Source organism: Strix uralensis, chromosome 1 (assembly GCF_047716275.1).
Source record: "Strix uralensis isolate ZFMK-TIS-50842 chromosome 1, bStrUra1, whole genome shotgun sequence".
Taxonomy (NCBI): Eukaryota; Metazoa; Chordata; class Aves; order Strigiformes; family Strigidae; genus Strix; species Strix uralensis.
This window is the reverse complement of record NC_133972.1, coordinates 25,651,905-25,677,726: the sequence shown is the minus strand read 5'-3', so window position 1 is coordinate 25,677,726 and position 25,822 is coordinate 25,651,905. Positions and strand designations below refer to the sequence as shown.

At 37.3% G+C, this 25,822-nt stretch overlaps 1 protein-coding gene across 1 annotated transcript in view; it reads right to left on the bottom strand.

Annotated features, from left to right (window-relative positions):
* The window catches only part of TOPAZ1 (testis and ovary specific TOPAZ 1), a 39,666-nt gene extending 17,833 nt beyond the window's left edge, over positions 1-21,833 (bottom strand). Inside the window, exons 1-8 of the mRNA XM_074891723.1 lie at positions 20,657-21,833; positions 16,801-19,267; positions 11,667-11,734; positions 9,155-9,285; positions 7,112-7,173; positions 4,643-4,755; positions 2,300-2,385; positions 1,519-1,656 (exon numbers count right to left, since the gene is read on the bottom strand). Of these exons, the coding sequence (XP_074747824.1) occupies positions 1,519-1,656; positions 2,300-2,385; positions 4,643-4,755; positions 7,112-7,173; positions 9,155-9,285; positions 11,667-11,734; positions 16,801-19,267; positions 20,657-21,833 (4,242 nt within the window). The remainder of the gene's footprint in view (positions 1-1,518; positions 1,657-2,299; positions 2,386-4,642; positions 4,756-7,111; positions 7,174-9,154; positions 9,286-11,666; positions 11,735-16,800; positions 19,268-20,656) is intronic.
* Between the last annotated feature and the right edge of the window lie 3,989 nt (positions 21,834-25,822).

Genomic DNA, 25,822 nt, shown 5'->3' with positions numbered 1-25,822 from the left:
CTAAGCAAGCGCACTACCAGTCTCCGTAACAGTCTCCATAACAGTTCCTAAAGATCTATTTGACTAGATGACTTTGTTGCTGCTTTATCTGTCTTCCATTTACGTACTTTGGTGCCACCATGAGGTGCTTGGCCTATTATAATTTTTAAATGGACAGTTCTAAAAAAATAAAGAAATACACAAACAAACAAAACCCAATGTAAACTTCCAGACTACCAAGAAAGTTCAGCCAGGTTTGGTGGGCAGAACAGTAAGTGTGCTGGAGTGCTACACCACAAGTAAAACCAAATGGAGGGGTTTTTAATAGTTTTAGGCAAGTAATTTAATTCTTTAATGTGTCTGTATATAATAAAGCACTACAAACCATTATAATTCATACAAACTAGTTGAAAATTACTGATATTCACTACAGCCTGCCAAAGATATTTCACAATTGAGGAAATGGGAAAATGTCCCATACAAAATTACCCTCAAATGATCTTGGTATCTTTAAGCTGTCATGAATTTTCAAAGGGGTTACAAAGCAATTAGAAAAAAACCCAAAACAGCTATTTTTTGAGACAAAAAGGAAAAGAAAAAGCATTAAGAAAAATAAAACCAAATTACACTGATGTATTTTAAGAATTCTGACACAGTATATTTAAGGTATCAGGGAAATGGATAAGCTCCATTAGATGCTAGCCTTTTTTTAGTATTTATGTCTAACAGGTTCACCACAAGTTATTTTTTACATTTTGATTCTGTAATTTCTTACTTACTGACACCAAAGATAAAATTGTATTCATACCAGAAAAATGGTAGATAAGAAATAAATCTTGTAAGACCCAATGAGGACAAGTTTAGGCATTTGTCTTTAGTTGCATTAATGTTTTTGTTTGCTTCCAAGTGACTTACAGAATCACCTAATTCTTGGTTTCATACAGCCAATTCCAAAATCTTATTACATGACAGCACAATTAGCTTGCCTTGCACAGTTCTTAGAAGTATTACAGACTCATAATTTCTTTGTTAAATGGTTTGAAAACACATCTACTTTGCCCACCACTGGAAAAGTATTATTGCTTGCAAGCAGTGATGAGAACTGTTGCTCCACGTAAGCAGATTACAGCATCTTTTAACAAACATGCCCCTGTTGCACAAAACTTGCAGAAAGTAGTATACCATAAATAGCTTTCTTGACTTTAAGAATACATACAAAGCCTGGGTTTGCTTACAGGTCTCCAATGCTTGCGATAGAAATGTCTCAGAATCTCCCCATTCTACTACTCTATATTCGTACAGCCTAATTCTTGCTCTTTTGCTGACATCTGTTCTCTTAAAAAGACCACTAGTTCCAAATTCTATCATTTTTTAAAAACAGAACTGTAAAAGACCTTGAGAAGAATTTCTGAACATTTTTTTGATCCATCAATCTCTGAAATTTACTCCCTTTCCATACATAAATGAATGAAGGAGATGTCATTTTGCATTTAAAAGGTGTTCATGCAGTCTGTTCCTTTCCTCAATAAGTCTCTTTACCTTTTCATCCCCTTGTTCAGGAACATGCAAAAACCAACATTTTGCTCTTCCACACCCACGCAAAGTCATGAAATAAAATCTGCAATATTTACGAGGCAGTTCAATCATCTCAAGGATCCGCTGGACTGAATGAGAAGCCTAAAATAAAACAAAATTAAAACAAGCAGAAAAACCCAAAATACAGTACTTTTTCAAAGCAAACACACTCTTTTTTTTGAGAATTTCAAAATCCTACAAATTATAAACAAAAGCAAAAAAAAAAAATTATCTACAATTAAACCTTTGAAACAACCCTCATCTCTATACTGTATTTGCAGCATTTCAAAGCAGACCAAGTTCTCTCCCTTGTCACGTCGTGTTAGTGTCTAACACAACAAAAATCTTTCTTGAAGGTGACAAGCTCCTGCATGGCTCTGAATAACAGTCTGATAATTCTAGGGCATCAATTTCTTTTACCCTTTTTCAGTGCCCAACATAATGGATAATGCAGTCTGTCTTAAACAGGTGAAACATTGTCTGCTTTTCAGTTCTACAAAAACAATGAAGTAAAAAGCATTTGATTTTGCTTAAGATGGAAAGAGAAATCAACAAAGTTCCACTATGAATAGCTGTCCCCTCATAATTGATTTTGTTCTTAGAAATTCTATTTACTCAGTGATAACATCTCAGGAGTAGAAACATAAACATTCATAATTTCTGACTAGATATATGGAATTGTCTGAATATCCGTAACAAAATTAGTGCCCAAGGATCAAAAATCATTAAGGATTTATCAACTCACAACTGCATTTTTTCCCATCTTCCATGGCTCAAAATTTCCATACTTTTGCAATGGCAGTAAAGGACTTTTTCTTGAAAATATGTGATCTAAAGATTAGGATGAGGACAATAAATGGATCGTGTAATACAATAAATCATACTGAAACCACTCTCATCTATCTTATTTTCCTTTATATTTATAGTTCCTTCAAGTCACAGCAATGATTAATGAAAATTTGTTTAATACAATCTAAAGCCAGTAATTTGAGTTAGTTTTCTCAATTATCCTAAAACTGAGACTTCACACAAACTTCAAGAATAAGCACATTTAAATCAAAAACTTCATTACTTTATCCAAGGTTTCTAATCTAACTTACAGAGATAAGAAATGGAATAAAAATATCCAGAAATTTTAATTTCAAAAGGAACCCCCCCACACACTTTATCAGTAATCTTTGCATTCCCACACACTAGCCATAAATTTAAACTATTTTTTTAGAATTGAAATAAAACCTTTCATACTCCATGTTTTAAGCAGTGCATTAACAATCTTAAGCCCAATGTAAGTTACTGGTTTCTTAACCATGAAACTTGGGTTTAGAACTTTAATTATTATTGATAACAGATTTCTTTCTCCAAAAAATGAATAATGTTAATGCAAGATAAAAGTTCAAATTTTCAACTGCATATCTAAAGAGAAATAAGAGCTTCTGAATGCCTTGCTTTCTAGGGTTCCCATCTGGCCTCTTGAAAGAGCTGGGTATTCAAAAGGCAGGGTGCTTAGCTGTTTCTGACAAACTATAGTTACTAAAGAGCATCCAATAATGAGGCATGTTCTACTGCAGACTTGCACTAGGTACATGGTTCTTAATTTGCATGTCTTTCTAAACAGACAGGACTATTACAGGATAGGAAGGAGAAATTTAACGTAGAGCAATTAAATATCTAAATGTTACATACTGTCACAGCAGCATAATTTTGTGCAGTGACAGTGGGCAATTTGGTAAATTCAGTATTGGATAAATTTAGTGACAGGAAAAAGACTGAGGAAATGGTCAACCACTAGCTGCAGAAAAATGCCACTGGGAACTTATACTCAGAAGTCTTTCCTCTAGATTCTTGCTGTCCCCACAGCATACAGCTTCTGACCAGGTCCTTTCAACTGTACTCTCCCTGCTGACTGTTTGTCAAATTTGTAGGGTAGCAGGCACTAAAGTGAAATATCCAATCCTGCCTGCACAGGTCTGGGGGAAAAAAAACTTATTTGCCCTCTTCTGGCACAGTAACTCTTGCTTTGGCAACCATTTCAAATGATTTTAAGGAAGATTTAGAATAACTCTTCAGAAGGCGTATACACTTCTAAGGCTGAAGACATGAGCAATTTCAAACTACTGTAATCCAGAGATATATTTCACAGTTGCTTTTTACAGCATCTTTGTTTCTTGCATTTCCTGAAAATATTGTTAAATGACATGATAAAATTATTCTACAAGCTCAGACTGGCAGTATAATTTGAAACTAAGCAAGAACCTCTGCCACTGATCTCAATTCAGTAAATCCATGTTTATAAATATCCGTATTAACCAATAATTCTAAAAACATTAATTCCCAAAACAGCTGTTGCAAAGAAACGGAATGCAATACTTATCCGTAAGTAATCAATTTCTGTTATTCTCCATCTTGTATGTCAAATAAAACTATGCATTTATGTAAAGCTAAATGTCAGAGATGTTATGTGCAGAGAAAAAGAGAAGGAAACGTTGACTACAGTTCCATTATATTATGAGTTCTCTGGCAGCAGAGACACTTAAGAGGTACCTGTTCCAGGTGTGAAATATACCAGGTCAAAAGTGCTGATTAAATTGAGATCACTTCCTTGGTCCAGTCTAGTGAATGCCTCATAAACATCTGAACAGGCATAAACAACAAAGTTCTGACTTTTGGCAACATGGCCCTTAGACAAGTTTTGCCAACACGTAACAACCAACCAAGAAAATCTGCAGTCATGTCCTCTGACCACAAATAAAGAAAAACAAGTTACTTGCCAATAACATGTCTCAAACACAGTGTGTCAAAATTCTAAGAATGCAGGCACAGCTGTACCATTAAAGTATCCGAGAATGATAAATGCCAGGATAGAACGATTGCTGTTTGACTCTACCAAATAGGATTCTGCTGAAAAACCCAACCCAACAAACCTCACTAACCTATCATATGACAGCTTGCATTTTTGATTCTATGTATGCACTAAACCAAATTCCAGCTTATGCCTTCAGGGATTGAAAAAATTCTTTAAGGTTTTATAGGTAAATAAAACACACGTAAAAATAAATTCTGGAGGGTTCACCAATACAGCATATGATACCATTTGTCTGGGGTTTCATCACTGTAGCTTCACTGAGGACATTTACTTCCGGGGCATGCAATGGCAATCCTGATAGCAATTCACACTTCACAAGATCTTCGTATTTACAGTCACTGTTGATTATTAAAAAACAAAAGTTTGTTTAACCAAATTAAACAGATGCTTCTCCCATACACTAAACACCTAGAAAGGGGGATTCAGCGTATAAAAGATGAGAATTTCTTCAACAAATTATACAACACTTAAAAACTTGCTGTAAATTTAAATAGGTAGCAGTCCCAACAACTTTATTTTCATTACTCTCATTGCCTGGTCCAATCTGATTATGATTTTAGCTGAGATTATTCTGTCCTAAAGTGTAACTCTATGAAATTCAATAAATAATTAGAAAAGGCACCCATGAAACACTTCTGGTTTTTTTTCCCCTATGCTGACAGGAAGGCTGAGATGATTTCTGTTTCCTCTGAAAAAGCATCTACTTTTCAGTAGTCTGTTATTGAAGGAGTAATCCACAAAGCTTTTGAAATTACATTTGAAGAACCAACTGTTTTCTTTCCTAATAACTGACTCTACTCAGAAGACTTAGGTGATTTCAAAGGGAACTCCAATTAAAGGCTGTTCTGCCTTTAACCATTCCCAAATATATATGTTCCAGAAAATTAAACTACTAAAATGTGAAGTTTTCCAAAATAATCTATAAATATTGCTAGCAAAATACTTGGTCATCTCTTTCTTATTTGTAAATAAAGCCACAGAAAAAAGAATCCCTTTCATGAGATCTTCCTCCCCTCCCCCCTTCAATTAAGAATCTAGGTTCAGAATAAAGGACATTTCAGCCTGCTTGCCGTTTGGAGACAGAAACAGATTTGCTATCTCCTACGAGGGGCACATTCTAGCTACTCATAACCAGGATAATTCAAATCTTTCCTAAATTGCAGGCTGTTTTTAATACAGTTTGAGATAAAAATGCTACGGCAGAGAAGAATCAATTCTACCTAATAAATCCAAATTCTTCAATATCAATCTTTATTTTTATTCTAGTCAGTGTATTGTATTGGTCTCCAGAGGAATAAAATCTGCAGATCTAGGTTACTCAGAATTTTCAAGTTATCATGTCAGGTTCTTTTTATGCTTCCTCGTGATGCCAGCCTCAGATTGGACACAACAGGATTTTCATAGCAGTTTACCTTCAGGATAACAATCTCAGCTCTCTTTTTAATCTAGACATGAAATTACACACAGGTTTGCCAGTAACTGTAAACTATACAGCTCTACAATCAATTTTTTTTTTAACTAACAGCATCACTAGATTTGCTAAATAAGAACAGTAACTGTTTTCTTCCAGATGAAACTTTGCAATTGTAACATTTTTGAGTAAAACTAGAGAAAATAGTTTGACTCCAAATAAAGGAATAAATGCCTCTTCTCTAACTGCAAAGTGTGCTGCATTTCAACTAAGGAAGTGAAGTAATGCAGTATCACTTGCACAAATATACTCCATCCAGCATAATCTATTTATTCCATAGCATAAAGAACTATTTATGCTACTAAAGTAAATTTAAATGGGTATTTTATCAGGAGGAGGAGCTTGGAGCTCTAGTGGATTACTGAAAAGACGCAATACTCTCCATTTAATGGACTTCTGATACACTTCAAGTTTGCCACAGGAATGTAACTGGTGCCAGAAAAAAGCAATACCCTCTTCTGTGCCAGCTAAGGTTTCTTGATTATTGTGAAAATGCCTCTGAAATATCTGTTATTTCTCTTCTAATTACTTACATATTCCATCAATTACGTGTACTTTTTATAGAAAGTCTTTTTCTGCTTCCCTTTTGGGCTGATGTTGAATGTGAGTTTTTCAGTCTGACACTTCAAGTTGTATGCACAATAAACACTGTAAGCAAAGCTTGAAGCTAGCAGAACAGTAAAGCATGTGCTTAACTCCACATGCCATGTTTTTAAGCGCCTTTTTCTACTGCTGTTCAAATATTTGACAGCCTGAATTTGAATGAGATCTTTCAATTCTTTCATCAGTTTAGAAAATCCCAAGAGGCAGAAAAGAAAGCTGAAAGTTTCACTGATTTCTGTGGGTTTTTTTGTTGTTTGTTTTTTTTTTTTTTTTTTTTTTTTTTAAATTCTGGTAAGTGCCATTGTGGTTTGAAACATATCTTATGCTACACTCACACTGAGTAAAGCATAAATATATCCACTTCATGCCATGGTGAGAGACTGGCATGAAGTGGATATATTTTGTCACCAGCTAGAGGACAAAATAACCTCTGTTGTCCTGTCAGGCTATGACTATACTTGTCTTGTACTTTGTACAGTGACATTTATTTTCTTCATCACATAGACACAATAACAGAAAAATTGATATTTTACTGAAACACCATCAGCATTTTAATTCACTTTCATTTGTACAGTAACTGGGCAACATCACAGATTGCATGAAGGACACAGTATATATACCTTTTTCCAGCTTCACCCTTTTTTTCTTGTTTAACATTAGGCACTCCATCTGCAAACCTGAACTGTGAAGATATTTAAAACATACTTTCAGATACAGCTAAGAACTACTAAGACTCAAAACGCTTAGTGATCGTTGGAAGGTGTAATATATAGTCTTGACGATAAAAACTGTCATTTGGACTGTAGGGTTACTCTTACACCATCTTTTTAAATGGACACACTGCCATTATACTCCGTGATCTTTAAAACAGTGATTTGTAATTGGAAAAAAAGTGACTTGTCTTCTCTTTGCTCCCACTGATAATGCCAGCAATTTTTAGGCCCACTGCCCAATTTTAACTGTGCCTGACAGATATATAGAAATCCACAAAAGACATTCCATCAAGTTTAATGAAAATTTAAAGCTGTATTGAGGAGAAATCAAAGGATTTTGCTCAGCTGTGCACCATGGTGTGTAAGTAAAAAATTCCCAAAGTTATGGAGAAAAAAGACAGCACCTAACATATTTAGGGGTGAGAATCTGAAAGGACTGATACAGAACAAAGTCATGGAACCCTGGCTTTGTTTTGTCCATTATTCATCAAGTAACTTGAACTTCACGTTATATCACAAATTTATGATAGCTAAAGAATTGGAGATGGACATGCTCTCACTGGATTTCTCAACTCCACTTTACCAGTTAGCCAAATATTTTTAGGGTTTTCTCCATTGTTAGTTTTTGTCCTTCTCACAGCATTATTAGTTGGAAAAGCCATCAAAAAACCAAAACCCAAATTGCCCCTAACAGTAGAATGTTTGTAACAAGTGTTCTGTCATTCCACTCCCTCCCCAGGTCTGCATAGCTCATTTTCCATCCACATACAGGAATAGGTTTAGTGCTGTATCATGTATTTTGTGGCTTAAGTTTAGTTAAATTTGAGGTTTGGGTGAGATCAGTTGTATATCTTTACTGTTGTCCAACACAGCACAGAAAAGCAAACATTAGGACACTGATTTTATAAAGCCACAACACTATGAATTAGCCCAACTGGGATTAACCTGGCAATATTGCAACAAGTACTACACCTCCAGTAACCTATACTATTTGACAGATCCTTTTACCTTCTTTAAGAGGTCAGGGAACAAAACAGCACCATTCACTTTCCGAAACTGATGCTAGCAGCTCCAATTCGATTTGCTGAAGAAGTGTTTCTATTCTGCTTTTAAATAATGATTTTGCCAGGAAAACTGATTCCCTACTGTTTGATTACCTTATCAATTACTTGCCAGTTTTTAGCCATGTGAATTTTACAGTTTAACTTATCCAGTTAAAACCATTATCCACTCCGGAAGTAGTGGAAAACAGTAAATGCTATGAGCAGCTATGTCTGAGTGGCAGTAAGATGTAAATTCCAATCCATTATCAAAGTAAATAGTATAAAACTTCAGCAAGTCTTAAAAGACCTAGACTTATTATCTAGAGGAAGGAGGACAGAGAGAATAGAAAGGTCAGATAAAGTCAGCGAGCAAGAAAACGGCTTAATTCCCTCTGAACTGCCAGGAAGCCAGTATGTTAATGTAATAGCCCTTCTGCCCAAGTAATGAGCCACAGAACAATCCTCCTCAGATGCATGATGGCTGTGCAGCTCCCCAGCTTCCCAACAGCACCCCATCCTTCTGAGACTGTGTGGTGAGAAGCATTTAACGCCAACTTTTAAAACTAGGCATGTTATGTAATGATGTTACATATGCACAGTAGTACTCTTAGGTGTTCACTGGAACAGTAATTTTCATAAAACTGGTAATACAGAATTACTGTAACAACTGATATAACGGTATCTTGTTTCATTTCAAATTTGAAGATGAATTATTAGTGACAAGGTAAATAAAGTTCTGTCAAGCAAAACTTACATTGTCAATAGCACAGTAATCTATGAAACACTAATATTCTTTTTATTACAGGAAATTAAAAATTTTGTTGATAAAACAGCATGAAAATTATCCAATTACATGGACTATAACTTCTTAAACCACTTAGTGACAGAAAGCATGATTTCTCAGTACCTTTTCACCCATGTCAGAACTGCTGAAAAGTTCATCTAGTTCTCTCAGTTGCTCATCTTCAAGAGAGTCCTCAATAACACCTCCCAAAGGACTGCTTCCTCTGGAGGAGTTGTGGGTTTTAATATCTTTAGCTGAAAATGTATAAACACATTACTTTATGTATTTCCCATGCTACAAGACAAGAAAGCTTTTATTTCCTAAATATTACAAAGCCTTAATTCTAATGACATTTAAGAACTCCTAGGACTTCCTAAATGTGAAATTTATATGTAAAATTATTTCACCTCTAAAGCACGAACCATTTCAAATAAATATTAAACTGAATCTGCAATTAAAATTCTATCCAAGCTGTATGTTCTGTAACAGTCCCTGTAGAACAGTACAACAGGTTTATTTCTAGAATATTGAATTAAATATTCTAGAAATAAATTCACTTAAGCTTTGTTATTAAAACACAGCCAAAGATATGTACGGTAATTTGCTAAGCAAATAAAGACTTAATCTTTGCTGGAGAAGGGGTAAGTTAATCGTAATGACATGATGCAACCCTGAACTAAATATAGATAGCTCTGAGAAACTCAGAATTCCTGTAATACAGTAAACTCAATGAGAATTCGGTGTCAGGAAATTTCAGCACTGTTTGCAGAAATGAGCAGTACACCTGACTGCAGTTTTCTGAAGCAGCTGTTTATGTACCATAGAAGAGCTCTGCATAGAAAAGAAAGTCACAATTTCATTAGATCACATGAATGAATTTCAACTGCACTGCGTGCTTCAGATACAGGAAGAAAGAGTCAGATTATTATTGGAAAGGCTTTTATCTTATATTCACTGGTCTCTGTATGATTATCAGTACAAGACACATCTGCTTAAAGACAATGTACGTAAGATTTCCACTTCAAATATGAAGAGCATTGATATCATCCAGAATACCTTAACTGTAGTATGTGTTGCCCTTTTTAGATTGTGAAGCCACTGAGAGGAGCAGCCATGGCCTCACTATTTAACACAAGACACCAAAGCAGTAATATATATTTCTCAATAAATACACAAATTGTCAGTAATTACCAAAACCAGGAACCTTTCTTTTGTTCTGTACAGGTCTTTTTAAGAAGACATGCATCAAACATAAGTTACTGTATGCATATTAATCTAAGAGTGTGATGTGATCTTAAGTTTCTCAGATCTGGAAGAAGGACCTACTTAAACCTTTTTCTTTATTTCAAGCACCACAAAAAGACTTTTAGCCTCAAACTTTGGTAGAACATGAAGTCAAATAACAAACAGTCTAAGAAAATGCAGAAGTCACTAAATAGTACAGGACTTGCTCCCAGGTTTGGTTCAATCACCTCACTACTGCAGATGCCATGGCACAGGCCCCTCTGGCTCTTTACATCACCAGAGGCCTAACTGTGTACCTCCTCTCTACTCCTCCTCAGTGAACTTGTGCCTATTTTTTGGTGTCTGAGCTCTTAAACTCTCATTACCTTTTATTTTGCCTCCTAATCACTGAAGCCCGAAACTCTCTCTTGCCCAAATAGTCACTATTCACTCCTTTTTCTCCAGCAAGGTACATCTGCCCAAACCACTCACTCTTCCTACACGAACATAACACATTAATATGAAAAAACAGCAAAAGAGATACTGTCACAGACACTTTTCAAGCCTGCAGCAAAATCAATACATAATGGCAGTGCCAGATTAACAGCAAGCTGACAAACTGACACCAGAAAGGGAAACACCAAGAACCTTCAAAACCAGTCTCAGCACTCTGTGCCTTCTCCAGTGTGTCAGTAATGGGCTTCTGTTCAAAGGCAAAATCCTGTTCCTTCAACCTATCTAAGAGAAACTTCCACATCAGACATACCTTGCATAGTAGGTCTGTATGCAAGCTATAGAAAACAAAACAAATCACATTTAGATGCTGCCTAGTTGGACTGTTCTGCTTAAAATAGGAAAAAAAACCCATTAAGTCTAAAGTATCCTTCTCTAAAAAAAAGCATCCTTAAAAACAAAACAGTTTCAGAGGCATGGGCATAGCATCCACAAAAAACAAAATACAACTTGGGAAAAAAACTATTATAAAATTCTGTCTGCTGATGAACACAAGAGAACAACCAAATGAGATTATGAGTCAGAGTCCACAGCAGTGCCATAGTACTCAAGTGTCTTACTAGCATGTCATCAACTAACAGAATTCCTTACCCAAAGGATCAGAGAGGTGTCAAAAAAACTCACAAGCAAAGGCCCAAAAAACCCCCCAGTACTAACCAATAGATAAGTACTACAGAGAAGAGATGTTCCCTGCAAGGCTCAGGTTTGTACCATTTCAAAAGACATCCATTTTATATGCATTAGGAAACAAGCCGCTGTTACAATAAAAAGATATTACTGAACTGACAAGTTCTCATTTTATGTGGAAAGTAGAAAGCCTAGCATTTGCCACTGAACATCTTTGTGGTTACTTTCTTCTCTTGATTACACATTCAAAAAAATCTCCAAAGACTCTTACCTTTTAGCACCCAATCACAGGAATTTTCAGTATCATTGGACGTTTCAGATTCTTGTATGGTAACGTGTCTGTTTTGAACAAAAAGTGTATTTAAGATTTCCATCTTGCACAAAAGCAGAATTAATCTACTTACGTAAAATTAAAGTTTTCAGTAATAATTTTAGCTATGGACAGAATCCTTATGCACAACACTCTGTTGTAAGACTGTTCTTAACTCTCTCTTTTGGTTTTCTTACGTCCATTCCTATAGATATACACCTAAACACGTTAACTAATCCCCAAACATTTCAAATCCCAAAATTTGTCAGTAAAAGCTCATTATCTCATTTCACCCTTGCCTAAAATACTGTGAAGGGAAATCTCTGTATAGCAAATTATGGAAATAACTGTGCTAATGAGCCAATTCATCAGTTTCTACAAAATGTGATTTATAGTAATTTTATATTCAAGACAATTTGCATAACAAAGAATCTCGAAGAGATTAACAAAAACATTTGTTCATAGAAAGATACTTACTTCACCTATTTTAAAGATAAGTTGAGAAAAAAGTAAGTATTTCTCCTTAGAAAAGCTCAGAAGGTAAAAATACATATTAAAATATTATATATCAAATATATAAAACAATGCCGTCATCACAGATTTTGGAAGCTCGTACCTGGTAAATGACATCAAGTATAGTGACAGCAAGTTGCCTAGTAAAATGGAACAATGAAAGTTTGCAACAACCTAGTGGAAATGAAAAAGTTCCCCAGTATTCATAACTTGAAACTATACATTCAGGCACAGGTATCTATGTATATACACGAGATACATTAAGAAGCAGAGTTTAACAAGTTACAGCAAGTTTGCAGAGACGAGAGGGATTTTTATTAGAGGCAGGCTCTCTGTAGGCTTATTTCCTCTCTCCCCCACATTTTAGGTGAAACGCAGGGTTTGAGAGATTTCGCAACAATTGACTTCTCTTTGTAAAATTGCAGTGCAGACAGTTCCAGGAAGCTGTCATCTTCATAAACATTGCTTATAACTGAAAATATTTAACATCATGAAGAAACTGAAATCTTCATGTGCAGGTCAAAAGCCACTTCCAAATCTTTACTAGATTCTGCTAATTGTGTAGTGTGAAATAGTTAAAGAAGCACTTTATAAGTTCTTGTAAAGAAGGTTGCTAAAACACATAGAAAAAACTACATTTCTTAAAGTACTTGGCATTTGCTCACCAGCCTGACAAATCTAGGAGCAGTGACAAAACCAGAAGTAGTCAACACATTTTAGCAATCTAGAAATGGAGACAGACTAGACCATGTCAGAATGTGGGATGCTCTTGCATGCTGCTGCTAAGTTTAAACAAATCTCTCTTTACAGCACAAATTACACAAACCACCGTGTTGAGTTTGCTATTTTGCATATGAAAAATGGATTCAAGTTTAGGCTTTTTATTCAAAAGGAAAACAGTAAAATGCAGAAGTCTCCTAAGAATGGCTGCTGGTGCACTTCCAAAGGTATCCGTTGAATTTACTAATTCTGTTGGGATGAAAAGGCATACTGGATGCCACTGCGAGTGAAATATCTAGAATCCCTACATAAGAGGTAAGAAATACCTCTGCTGATTGATTGTTGGGAGTCACTTAGGGGTAAACAATAGAAAATGGCACAGAGGTATATGAGAAAACTGAGTTTCACTGAGTTTCCCCATTCAGACTGCAGGTCTTGAATCCTTTCCTGATGACTGGCAACTACTGCCTGGGAGTGACCAGCACTCACTCCACTCTTCTTAAAATGCAACTACCAGAGGAATAACCAATCCTACTTATCCTCACGGTCAGAGCATGCTAACTGAATCAAACCACTCAGGACATCACACAGAGCCTTTTCTGATTCTTCCTGGATTAAGAGACAGGACTTGCTTGTCCTACTGAAAACTACTTGTTCAGAGACTTCCGTTCCGCACACGCACAAGCACAATTACAGTAGTTAGAAAACTTTAAGCCAGAGATGTGCAACAACCTTAGGTGCCTCTTTGGTTGTGGGTGCTTTGTTAATTTGCTTAGTAAAAGAAACGAGCCTTATTTGAATTTTGGACCTCAATTACTGTTGTGACCAGTATGTTCTGCTTTTGAAGGACACATCTGAAATACGGAAGCCAAAAATTATTATCCTTGAATTTTCGTAACTAAAAATACCTCTCCGGCTTTTAAGGTCACAGACAGTCAAAGATCAGAAGTGTCACTGGCTAAACACATCTTCGTGCTTAAATTCAAAACTCAAATAAAATGGATCCATACTAATAGTTACACGTCTACAATGGCTAATAGTTGCCACTGAACACTTGCAGGTTACTGAATCAACCTGGTACATCCTTCAAACAGTTTCAGTGCTTTGGTTTCACAATGAAACTTCAATAAAAAGTATTAGTTCATTATAGCAACTGTCATTTTGACAAGCTGCTAGATCTCAGATTTTTGTAGTTGGAAGAACACCACAAATTAAAGCACCAATTGTTTTTTTTACAACTACAATTTAAATTCTATTAAGCTCATAAGTAACACTCAGTGCATTTTAAAAAGCTTTTTAACAACCCAGCTATACTTTCAGAATAACTTGCTGCTAGCAGAAATACAGTTCTTGCTGCTCTGTACCAATGCCAGACTAAAATACCAGTACACAAGAAGTAACATACTGAAGTCCATCCCCACGCATACATGCACTGAAACAGTTTTAGCAAAGATCCAGATTCTTTCTATCATCATCTGCCTGCTATTATCATTCTGAAGGGAAATCATAAAAAAAGCTAAGTATTGATACAGTGAAAGAAAACATTCAGCAGCACCCACCATGCGCAGCCGTTAAGTGCCCGCATGGCTCTTCTACCTACACTCACCTAGATTGCATTCATCTAGGGCGCAATGGCTAACATTAACCAAATGTTAAACAAAACATGCATATAAACTAGTATTCACAGATGTTAAGAGATGGTTTACAATAGCGCAGTTCTGACTCGCTATTCTATGTCGACAGATTGAAGTGGCGCTACAAACTAATATTGCAACGAAGCAAAACTGAGGAAAACAGAGACAGTACTCTAGAATATCTCTAAAGAAAAAAAAAAAGGACTTTAACAGAAGTAGTATTTAGGTTTAAAATATGTAGTATGATGTGAGCATAATTCTACCAGCATAATCACTTTTTTTGGTTGGCCAAACAAAGTTGAAGTCCCAGTTATATCTGGCAAATACTAACAAAATAAAAACCAACAGTATGAACTGGCCATTATCTGGTATTATCTGGTGATATCATAAGCTACCTGATAAAACTGTGGTAAGATCTATTGCCTTATTTTAATATTCTCATATTCAGTTCACTAATATGTTCCTGACTCTTACCAACTATAATTAGTCACCATCTAATGATCTCTGCATCAAATTATGGAAGGTAAAAAGCAAAACCAGACAATTTTGCCTGCTTCTTTAGCAAATTAAGGGGAAATTCTAAGAAATAAGAACCATACATTTTCACTTTCCTTGGCTGATGGCAAGCAAATTCAGCAGGTACCAGGAAAAAAGTTGAAATATGACTTCAAACAAGTTTGGTTTTCGTCTAATGGTTGTGATAATGTTACTCTAATTCAATGTCATTACTAATTAAAGGGAGTATTTGTCCTTCCTACAAAGTACTTGCAAGATCCAGTAAAACTTTCAGTTAGTATTTATATAGATAGCAAACTTTACTACCATAACCAATACATGAGTGTAAAGGGGTCAGAACTTCTGGTCTTTCATTCTGTGCAACAGCTGTCTGGACAGTCAGTTGGAAACCATCTTGGAACAGCCACTATTACCCTGGGGTAATATACAGCGAATACTCATTCTGTTATACAGTGTATATAATATGCACTGCACACAAAATGAACACTCATTCTAATAAATTTACTACGATACAGCCTAGCTGCTTCTTAAGAAGTTGGATGCCCCTACTAAAGACTTGCCCTGTTCTTCAAAGGCTTGATTTGGCAGAAGTTTTATTCTATTAACATCTGAAAGTTTTATATTCTCATGCCTAAAAAACTGTTCAGCAGCTCAAAGAAGATTCCTTCCCTCTTCTGCATACAGGTTTACTGATGGGAAAGGATAAGGAGAGCAAAAAGTAAAAAAAAATGAATGCAGTTATAAGATGGTACAAAGTTGAAAATAATTAAAATATTATTTAAAATAAGGATAACAAAGCCACCCAGAAAGAGCAGAGGAAGAAAATTAAAACACCCCTCCCAATAAAAAAACTAATCTTCCAAGAAAAATCTTACACTATGTCTATCTAAGCTTTATGTTTTTCTTCATAACATGAAAAATTTAATCTCAAAACTCATTTATAAAACACAAGTATCAAAGCTTGGAGAGGAAACAGACTAGACAGTTGGTAAGTTCATCTACCCCACAAAGGACTGCTACCTCTTTTACAAAAGTTTGTTTCTACTTTAAACTTCTCTTCCCCCTTCAGTGACTTTTATTATCATCTCAGAACCCAGAAAAACATTTAAAGCCTAATAATTTACACCAGGAACTTGCTGAATGAAGATGCACAATCATGAACATCTATAAATTGTTAGCCAAATTACAGATTTGAAAACTATTCACATCTCTGGGGGACAGGAGAAAAGCAGGGAAGGAGAATGGCAAAATGGTATACTACTGTAGAGACAACCATTTACTCATACAGATCCAGCAAAAGAATATGCCACACCTAGAAAGTGGAAAATATTTCTAAGTATCATACCACTTTACAACTAAAAAACTACCCTCAAAGGCGTATCTGCTATCTCAAATCAAGTTTGATATTTTAAAATGTTATTTATTAAGAATACTACTCTTAATTAGCTTTCATACTTTCATATTTCACTTCACTTGGTCTAAACTAATTCTTTACACTATGTTTTCCTTTGATTCAGAGTTTATCCTAGTTCTCATGAAAAATAATTAGTTTGCATTCAGAATACTGTCATACCTCAATCAAATTTTGACACTTAAAATCAACACAGAAATTGGTGTAATTCTGAAAAGAAGCCTGACCACTACAACCAAAGTACACTGATATGAGAACAAAGTACTTAGGATTACTGTAATAGAAAGAATAATATGCATACCTAAAATTATCATCTACTGAATCTCTACTTTCTGAGATAACAGCACTCTCAGACTTAAGAACCTGCTTTTCATCTTTAATGCAGATGCTAGCACAGGATGCCTTCCCAGGACAATTTTCAGAGTCTGCAAGTGCAAGCTCTTCTTCATTATTGGTTCCAAAAAGCTCAGGGTCATCCTGAATCACATCAATGATAAGAACATCTTCTTCATAAGCTTCAAGAGTATCTGCAAAATTTTGATTTGCAGATTGATTTGCAATCCCTCTTGATTTGCTATCATCGTTTCTTTCTAATGCAACAGGGTGGTCAACAGCATTCCAAGAATGATCAGGAAAATTAGATTTTAGTACACATTCAGTACCACAGAAATCAGGCACTGATGATTCTAGTTGTCTGTCAAGAAAAGGATGTGGATATAAAGAAGAATGTTCAGGGAGCACAGACATCTCATTTGAGAGGTTTTCAGAGCCATCATGCTGATTACTCTCTCTCACTTTTTTCTTCATGAGAGCTGTAGATGTAGCATCACTCGTACCAGGAAGAGGCTGCTGCTCAGAATTTACCAAAAAAGTCTCTTCTGACTTCTGAACAGAAGTCTGACTTCTTGAAACACTAGTGCTGTCAAGAAGCTCTAGAGGACTACAGGTTTTTGTTTCAAATGAATGGACAGATTCCAATTTCCTGGATTCAGCTTTGTTTCTGCGTAAAGGAATTTTGAATTCTGTCAGGTTTTCAGTGTTTAGTGTTTTCATTAGCTTTAAGTCAGAAAATGTCTTGTTCACTACTGATGCTTTATGGCTCAAGTTTATCCTGTTTGTGTTACCTGTAGATGTACCATTCTGGGCTGTCACAGACAGGTTTCTTTTTGTTACAGCTCCTTTATTTTTATCTTTTTGTTTTGTCGTAAAATTCAAGGTTGCTTTAACCTCTTGCACATCATCCTGGTTAAAAGCCATAGCATTTCTATCCATATGAACTGGTGATTCTGCATTTCCACTGCTCATTCTCGAAGTCTCATAAATATCCATGGAAGAGGATTCTGGTGTTGCAAGCGAAGTCAGACATTCAGTATTTAGATCCATTATTTTATGTGTAGACTCTTTGTTAATTTCTGCTGATGGCATATGCAAATCCAACAGTCCCAAATTCCCAATCACAGCACTGCTTCCTACAGCTTTAACACTGCTTTTATCAGAGGATTCCTCAAAGACAGCCCTCAAAAGTCTTTTTCCTTCTGAGATGGACTCATGATTTTTACCAAACCATTCAGAAGTCCTGGCACAAGATTCAACGGGCCAAACCTTTTTACCAGTCATAGGTACTGTTCTTTGACAGGTAAGCCACTGCAATTTCTTATTAACTTTGTTCAATTTTTTATCTGTCTTGCTTTTGTGACAATTAAAAACGTCATGGACTGGAGCTAGCACTCTCAGGTTACCTGAGGAAGCAGAATGATGTGCCACGCTGTTTGAATTTTCTCCTTTTGCTATTACAGAGAGCTCAGATGTCTTCTTACAGCCATTTTCAAATGCAAGTAATTTGGTACAATTCTTTCTCCGGTCTGATATATTTTGTGCTTCATGAGTACTTTTTCCTATATGCAGATTTGATGTATGGTCACATGAAACTGACAGAGTAGTTCCTTTATGATTTAGCCCTAAAACTGTAAAGGAGCTTGACACGGCAACTGCTGCTTCTGTTTGTAACTCACACTCACTGCATTCATTAGCCACGTCTGTGAAAATATTCTTCACTGCTGATTTCTCAGTGATTTTAATATTTTTTCCAGGTTTTCTACCAATATTCCACTTTTTTCCCCTTGAACACTTACTGTTTTCACTCTGACAGCATGAGAAACACCCTTCTCTGTTCTGAGTTTCTTCTTTATTAAACAGTAAGTCACCTTTCATGGGTAATCCCTCATTTTGCATTCCACTAGTGCTGCAATTCATATCACTCTGTTCTACAGTACCATCAGGAAAAACATGCTTTCTCTTATCCCGGGCTACATGGAAGAATCCACTTAATTTATAACTGTTGGTAGCTCCACTAGCTGAAGACTTCACAAATGTATTGATGTAACTACAGGCCTCTAATCTCACAAATGGATTCTTGTCTGCTGCACAGAGCAAGCCGTTACTATGGGTTAGGGCATTTCTGCAACGTTCAGCATCACATTTTTCAGATACATTTCTCACTTTTTCAGCTGTAGTCACACTAAAACTATGCAAGCACCTGATTTGGTCCTTTCTGGGTTTCCTTTTCTTATACTGCACACCAGACTTTTTTGTTACAGAATGGCCTAGAAAGCTCTTGCTTTGAGTCCCACCTAAAGTAGCAACTGTAGGAGATTCAGAGTAGTAAGGTTCCTTTTCCTTGGAATCTTCTGATATGTTTCGATTTGTCTTAAGCTTCTTCACTGCTGGTGTACCGGTGTCTTCCTCAATTGCTTTCCATTTTTCCTTTGCTGATTAAAAAACAAAGAAGTGCCATTAAAGAATACACCAAGGAAAAAAAGACTACCCTAATGGAATATTTTATAAAGAGAACAGAAAACATTCAAGGCTACTACAGAACATGACACTGTATAAGGCTAAAACATTTCTCTAAAGTTTTACCACTATTAGCAGATTTACAGTAACAGATGATGTTTTATCTTCAGAAACAAATGCGAAGATGAACAGAACCTTAAGGTGGCATAAGGACATTAGAAGTTGTGTATTTAAAACATAGGTGGAAACCAAATTAGAGCAAGTCTGTCAAGGAAATGCAGATGCTGTTTGCACACTCAGCCTTAGTATCTTTTTTTACACAGTAGATTCTCTGTAATAGGAAAGCTTGTTCATGAGAATATAATTTGTTTCAGATATATAGTCCAACCGAATGTACCAGACTTCACGAAGATCCAGGAAAACTGCAGGACTTGGATTTTTATAAAGTAATACTTTTTATTTCAAAGCAGGTACAGATTACATAAAAAAATGTACATCTGAAAATTTCATCTGGAGAATGGACTCAAGAATGTACGAGTAGAATATTGGTTTTAGTAGATCTTAGTTTTCAAAGATACAATTTTAATACCTCAGTTTCTAGATAAAATCTTTATTAATAGTAACTTACAGCAAATATTTGTAATTTGAATGTACCCACTTTGAAAGTGAAATGTCTTTTAGGCAATTGTCCTGCAAAAAATAAGGCTTTTAAAACTCCTCTTTCAAAATTGTTCCAGTCTGATACAATGCTCTCTTAAAACAGCAAAATGCAATCTTTGTTTCTACATCTTTTAGGATTTTGCAGAGAATAGCAACTAAAAAGCAAAAAGTTCTGAAAACAAAAACCAGCATCCTATAAGGGCGAGCACTAAAACAAGACATGATACATCTTAAAAAATAATCAAATAATATACAGATGAATGAAGGCTTGACTACCTTTTATTTTGGCTTTGCTGAAACTACTGCCTCCTCTCCTGCTTGCACCTGATCTTCTACTCATAAATGAACCGACTGCTTTTGAAGGAAAAAAAAATATTACAAAATTCCTTACTTGGGGTCTGTTGCTGCCAATACCCCTTCCTCCCCCCACCCCCAGAAGCATAGATAAGTCTCTTCTCCTTCCGGCCAAAGAACTGCTTTTATCCTTTAAGCCAAAGAATCACGCTTCTCCTTCAAGAAAACCCTTTCCTCTTTCTAAAAATCTGTTTTCTTCTAAGTCTGGTATTCACAGTACTGTAAAGCTGACACTAGCTCTTATCTCCTGTTTTTTCACTTTTTAATAGGGTCTTACTGCAGCACCAGCCCCTTGTTCTGGGAACCCAAATTCTGTATCTGTACTTCTACAATGGGGCACAAGTACTTACTACTTTCCCCCAGGCTGTCTGCTGCTTTCTGAGGGCTTGAGCTCTGCTGCTCTTCTTCCATACAACGCTTGTGTGTATTTCCTCTGGTTGTTGATTGTTCTTGGCCACTTAGACCCTGCAGGCACTGTGACACCAGTGCATTTCTATCCCTCTTCCTCAGACTCACAGCTCCTTTCTTGGACTCTGGATGCTGTGTATTCAGTTCCAGTAAATCAGATCTACACCTCTCTCTGGCACCTTGGAGATCTGGTTTCATCAGAGATGTCCCATCTATCTTGCTCAAGCACCATTTTCCTTTCTCTTGTGTCCCTGGCTTTCCTGACCCAATGAAAGAACATCCATCCAACTCCTCTGGCGTATCTACCTCTTCCTGAAGTTCTGGTTCAGACAAGGATTCCCGAGTCCCCAAATTCTTCTTAAGATCTGGGATTTGCATCTTCAGTATCATTATGGAATCAGTGCTTTTCATTTCAGTACTACACATGCCCTCTCTGGCTTGCAGCACCTCTGGTTTTGGCAAATAGGAAATGGCATGTCTCTCTCTGCTCTCAATTTCCTCCTCTGACGATGGGATTTGTAATTTTATTTCCATAAAGGAATATTTGCCTTTTCTTCCTGAGCTCCCTGAACTCTCCGGGAAACCTGAGAGATTCAGTCCTCCTGAGCTATGTTCTTTCCTTTCAATCCCTGTTGAGAATTTATTTTGTAAAGTAGCTCCTGAGAAAAATAGCTGTTGACCTTGTCCCATCCCTCTCCTTACAGTTTCTTCCCTGCACATTGCTGCAGCCACAGTCCCTGCCTGCCAAACTTCACCCACAGCAGTGTCTGAAACTGGCAGAGCTACACACTTGTTGCTTCTGGCAGCCCTCCTGTGTAGTATCCCCTTGTTTTTTTTACCTGGGAGTCTCAGGCTACTCTCACCTTGCCTCTTCTGCATGGTCACAAGAGAAGCAAATTGCTCACAGGAAACACTGGAGAGCACGGCAGGTTGCAGACAGGCTGATAAGGGCTGCTCCGGTTTTCTGTTTGGTGCCAGGTGAGGATTCTGCTCTACTACCAACTTTTTTCCTGGCTCACGTCCTACACCCACCCCCCAACAGCTCGGCCTGGTCACCATCCTGTCAGGTGGCTTCACCCCTCTTGCAGTTACCACTTTCCCTGACCTTAACTGGGGCATCGTAACAGCTTAGAGACAGCAACAAACCCCACGCACCAGTGCGCCTTTAACAGCACCCCAGCTAGCCCGGCACCCACGGCGGACACAGCCTCCCCCTGGCTACCGCCTAGGGGTCACCCCGGGGGAGCACAGCCTGACCGAGGGAAAGCCCAGGCCACCACCGAGTCCACCACCACCGCCCCGAGCCCGGAGCAGCCCCTCAGCACGGCGAGGGGAGGAGGAAGCAGCCCCACACCTTCCCCGCCTCAAGGGCCGCGCCGCCTATGCCACGCTGCCCACCACCTCCCGCGGGCACAACGGCCGCCCAAGGCCCCCTGCACCACCCTCCCTCCCTCCCTCTCCCCTCGCCCTATCTGTCGTCCACCGATCCGTCCCCTCGACGCCTCGTGTAAGCCTCGCCAGCGCCGCCTCCCCGCAACGCACCGCTCGTAGGGGAAGGCGGGCGCCCGCCGTGGGGGGTAATGGCGGCGCGGGCGGCGCAGGCGCAGGGCCGGCGGTGGTTGAGGGCGGCGGCGTGAGGGAGGGTCCGGCGGCCGCGGCCGCAGCGGCAGGCTGGGGACGGCCCAAAGTAGTGGGGCCTTATGTGGAACTGCCAAACCTTGCGAAGCGACAAATCGCGGTAAATGTTCAACTCGCCCTGAGCTGAGTCAGGCAGAAAAAACCCCAGACTGCCCAGCTCGCCAGTTTCTTCAGGTGTTTGATCCACCTTAGTGAAGCAGCAGTACCTCCATCGGCCACAGCACTTCAGAAGCTCTCCAAAATTGAGGGGCGATACGCTTATTTCCATAACCATAGCTTGCGTAAACTCTATATTTGAAATAACACAGTTTCTCAGGACCAGAGTTAGGAAATAAAAAAAGCTCAAATAGTTAGACTATATGGTCAGAAAACAGCCAAAGTCAGTGTTTGGACTTCAGATGTGATAGTTTCAACACAAATGGAGGACACCAGAACTTCTGAACCTCCACTGCACAACAATGTGAACATACAGAAATTACCTTACAAAAACAATGTTGTACAAAGAGTGAATCTAAATGGCAAGTGCTAAGAAAATCATAAATGATTAAACCTAGTAAGGTGATACTTTAATTCCAACAATGTGATCAGCAAAATCACATTGTGATTGATAAATGACTGTGTCCTACAAGTGATCTCTTTCTGTTCACAGGTGGTTTCCGAGGTTTGAGGTGCTTTAATTCAAATTCATTTCACCCTTAGTGCTTGGTGGTGTTCACATTTCATGTGTCCTAGTTTGAGACCTGTGCAGAGAAATACAGCTTTTTGTGTCACTACTTTCTAGAAGTGCAGTACTGTGGATGTAAAAGAGTTGTTGAAGAGTAAAGACACATTTTACCAACTGATGTTAGCTCACTATGTGACTTCAGCTCATGTTATTTACTTTATATCTGTTTCTCCATCTATAGGTAGAGATAATACATCGCTGTCCAAATCAAGACAGAGAACACTGGATTTTCGGCAGAAGCTCTCCACAGATGAGGGAAGAACGGGCAGGTTGGGAAGCCATTAACTTTCTTTTGCTTATCATCTTCTTAGGTTGCTCAGATGTGCTGAAGTACAACAGAAAAGCCAGTGAGTGGCTAACTAAAGCTAATCAAAGCAGAAAATACAAATTTCCTAGGCAGTTTCTCCCCTGGCTCAGTATTCTGATTCAGGTCCTTGTGAGAGAAAGGACCCAATAAAAGGGAGTTAACTGCACAGCATTTGTCATTGTCAGTGTTCTGCAAGGCTAGTGTTACATAAAACATTCAGCTCTGGCAAAATTTAACCTTCTCCAGTTCAAATATAACCTTCTCCAGTGTGTAACATAGTCTTTTAAGTTTGATAGCAAGACAAGAAAGAAGAAAATGGGCTGAAAAGCAGTAGTAAAGGAAATCTGCAAGAGTGGCGTATGAATGATCTTACTGCTCTCCAGTATAATTTTTAAGATTTGAGTATTTAGTTATTTAAAATGATGAGAAATCTACTCAGACCAGATTTTTATGAAATAAATAAAAAATGCACTTGAAATGAGTATTAGAGACATTTTTCATGAAAGTCCTTTGGAAAAAGGGCTAGAACCTCAGAAAGCACATTCTGAAGCAGCTGTGGATTATGTTAAAAAACAGATTACATTCAGTTTACTGCTAAAAGAGGTAGTATAAACATTGTCTTGCAAAGTGGATCAATTTAACCATCTTTTAAAAATGCTTGAAAGAAGAATTTTAATACATAGATATATTATGGCAAGAAATCCTGTCAAGTGTTAAAACTGTAGGTTATTGAAGTGGAAATAACTTTTAAAAATTATAAACAGCTTAAGGGGAGAAAAATGAGTTATTTTCACATTCCAACAACATTTGAATTAGTAATACTAGAAGGAAATGTTTAAACTTTATTTTAAAATTATATCTTGTTTGGAAATAAAGATAAATGCTTGTTTCTTTTTGAGTTTTGTAAGTCCTGTATCTCAATGCCATATCCAAATTTTAGAACTAATTCAACTTTTGCTGATCGTTTTGTTTCACTGGTTTCTTGTTCATCCTAGACACTTAAACACAGTAATAGAAATATGAGGTACCGAGTGTCTGAAAGTAAAAAGGGAATCTTGGTGCCTAAAAACATTTTTTTCCAGAATAACCAGTACACTCAGGGATGTCTGGCAGTTTCCAGGAGGGAAAAAGGAACTTGTGTGACTACATTTATGTAAAACCCATGAAATTATTATTGCTTTCTTCTCTCAGAGGAGTAAGCATGTGCACTTAGCCCCCCAACTAATGTACTTTGCATTACTAGTGTGGGGAAATTGTTGCTGCAGATCTATCAATGATACATTTCAGTAACTTCCAAAAGTTTTGAAGGATTGACATTTATAAACACTTAAACCAGCTATGTAGGTGAGCAAATCATACACATTTTTCACTGGGCTGTATTTTAGACTTTGCTAATGCACTCACCTAGCAACAGGAATTAAGTCTTCTTTTTTAGCTAGGGAAATGAAAAGAATTAACTTGAAAATTAATTGGGTTTTTTGTGAGGCAATGTGAAAAATGTCCCCCCGGACCACTTCTTTTTGCACTGCTTACATCTTCATGCTTGGCTGTGGGATAGATTTGTTATCTCTAGCAAACCTCAGTGGAAAGAGTTTGGCTGTGCAGTAATAACTGAGACTAAGCTCTGAAGAATACACTTAGTCTGTTACATTCTTAAAATGCACCAAATTAATCCCTTAAGTAATACAACTAAAATGCAACAGGGAAGAGCTTTAGTCCAGTATGTCTAAGAAAATATCCTTTTATAACCCCAAGGATTTATTTATTAACAGTTCTGAGCTATTGGTTTTGCAAAGGTAGCACCCAAATATAGTAAACACAGATATGATTTTTAAGTAACTTCTTTACCCCTTGCCTTCCGTTCAAATACATGGGTGTATTGGAAATAGGTGTATCGCTAATCTGTTGAACTAAGGAGTTTTGTCTCAAGCCATTCATGTATATCCCTCTACAACTGCTTTTGCTTTCCATTCCCAGGCACTTAATGCACCTTTGACATGACATCTAATGAGAATTGTGCTAACTGCCCTTGTTAGGCTTGAGGTACAGTGTATGCATTCAACTCGTGTCCTTGGTAGCTCAGCTGTATAGGTGGTTGATCCAGTTTATGCTTACAGCTGTTTGTCTGCTCGTCTGCCCTGACACTATGAACTCTGTTAGACAAGGGCCAGTACGGTATTGTGAGCAGTGGAAATAGGTGATCTGTTTTGTGAAGTAGCTGAGTAATTACACTACATGGCATTGTGATAGTAGACTAGGTGAATCCAGTGAGTAGCTGGATATTTCAACCTTTATTTTGGTGCCTGTTTTTATTATAGGGCTGTACAGGGTGGATTAAAGTAACTTCATTTTCCACCAGTTTAAATGAGACGTTAGAGGAAAAAGGACAGCTGGTGTATTTCATAATGAACCATCTGGCATTTCTTGGTAGATCCTCTG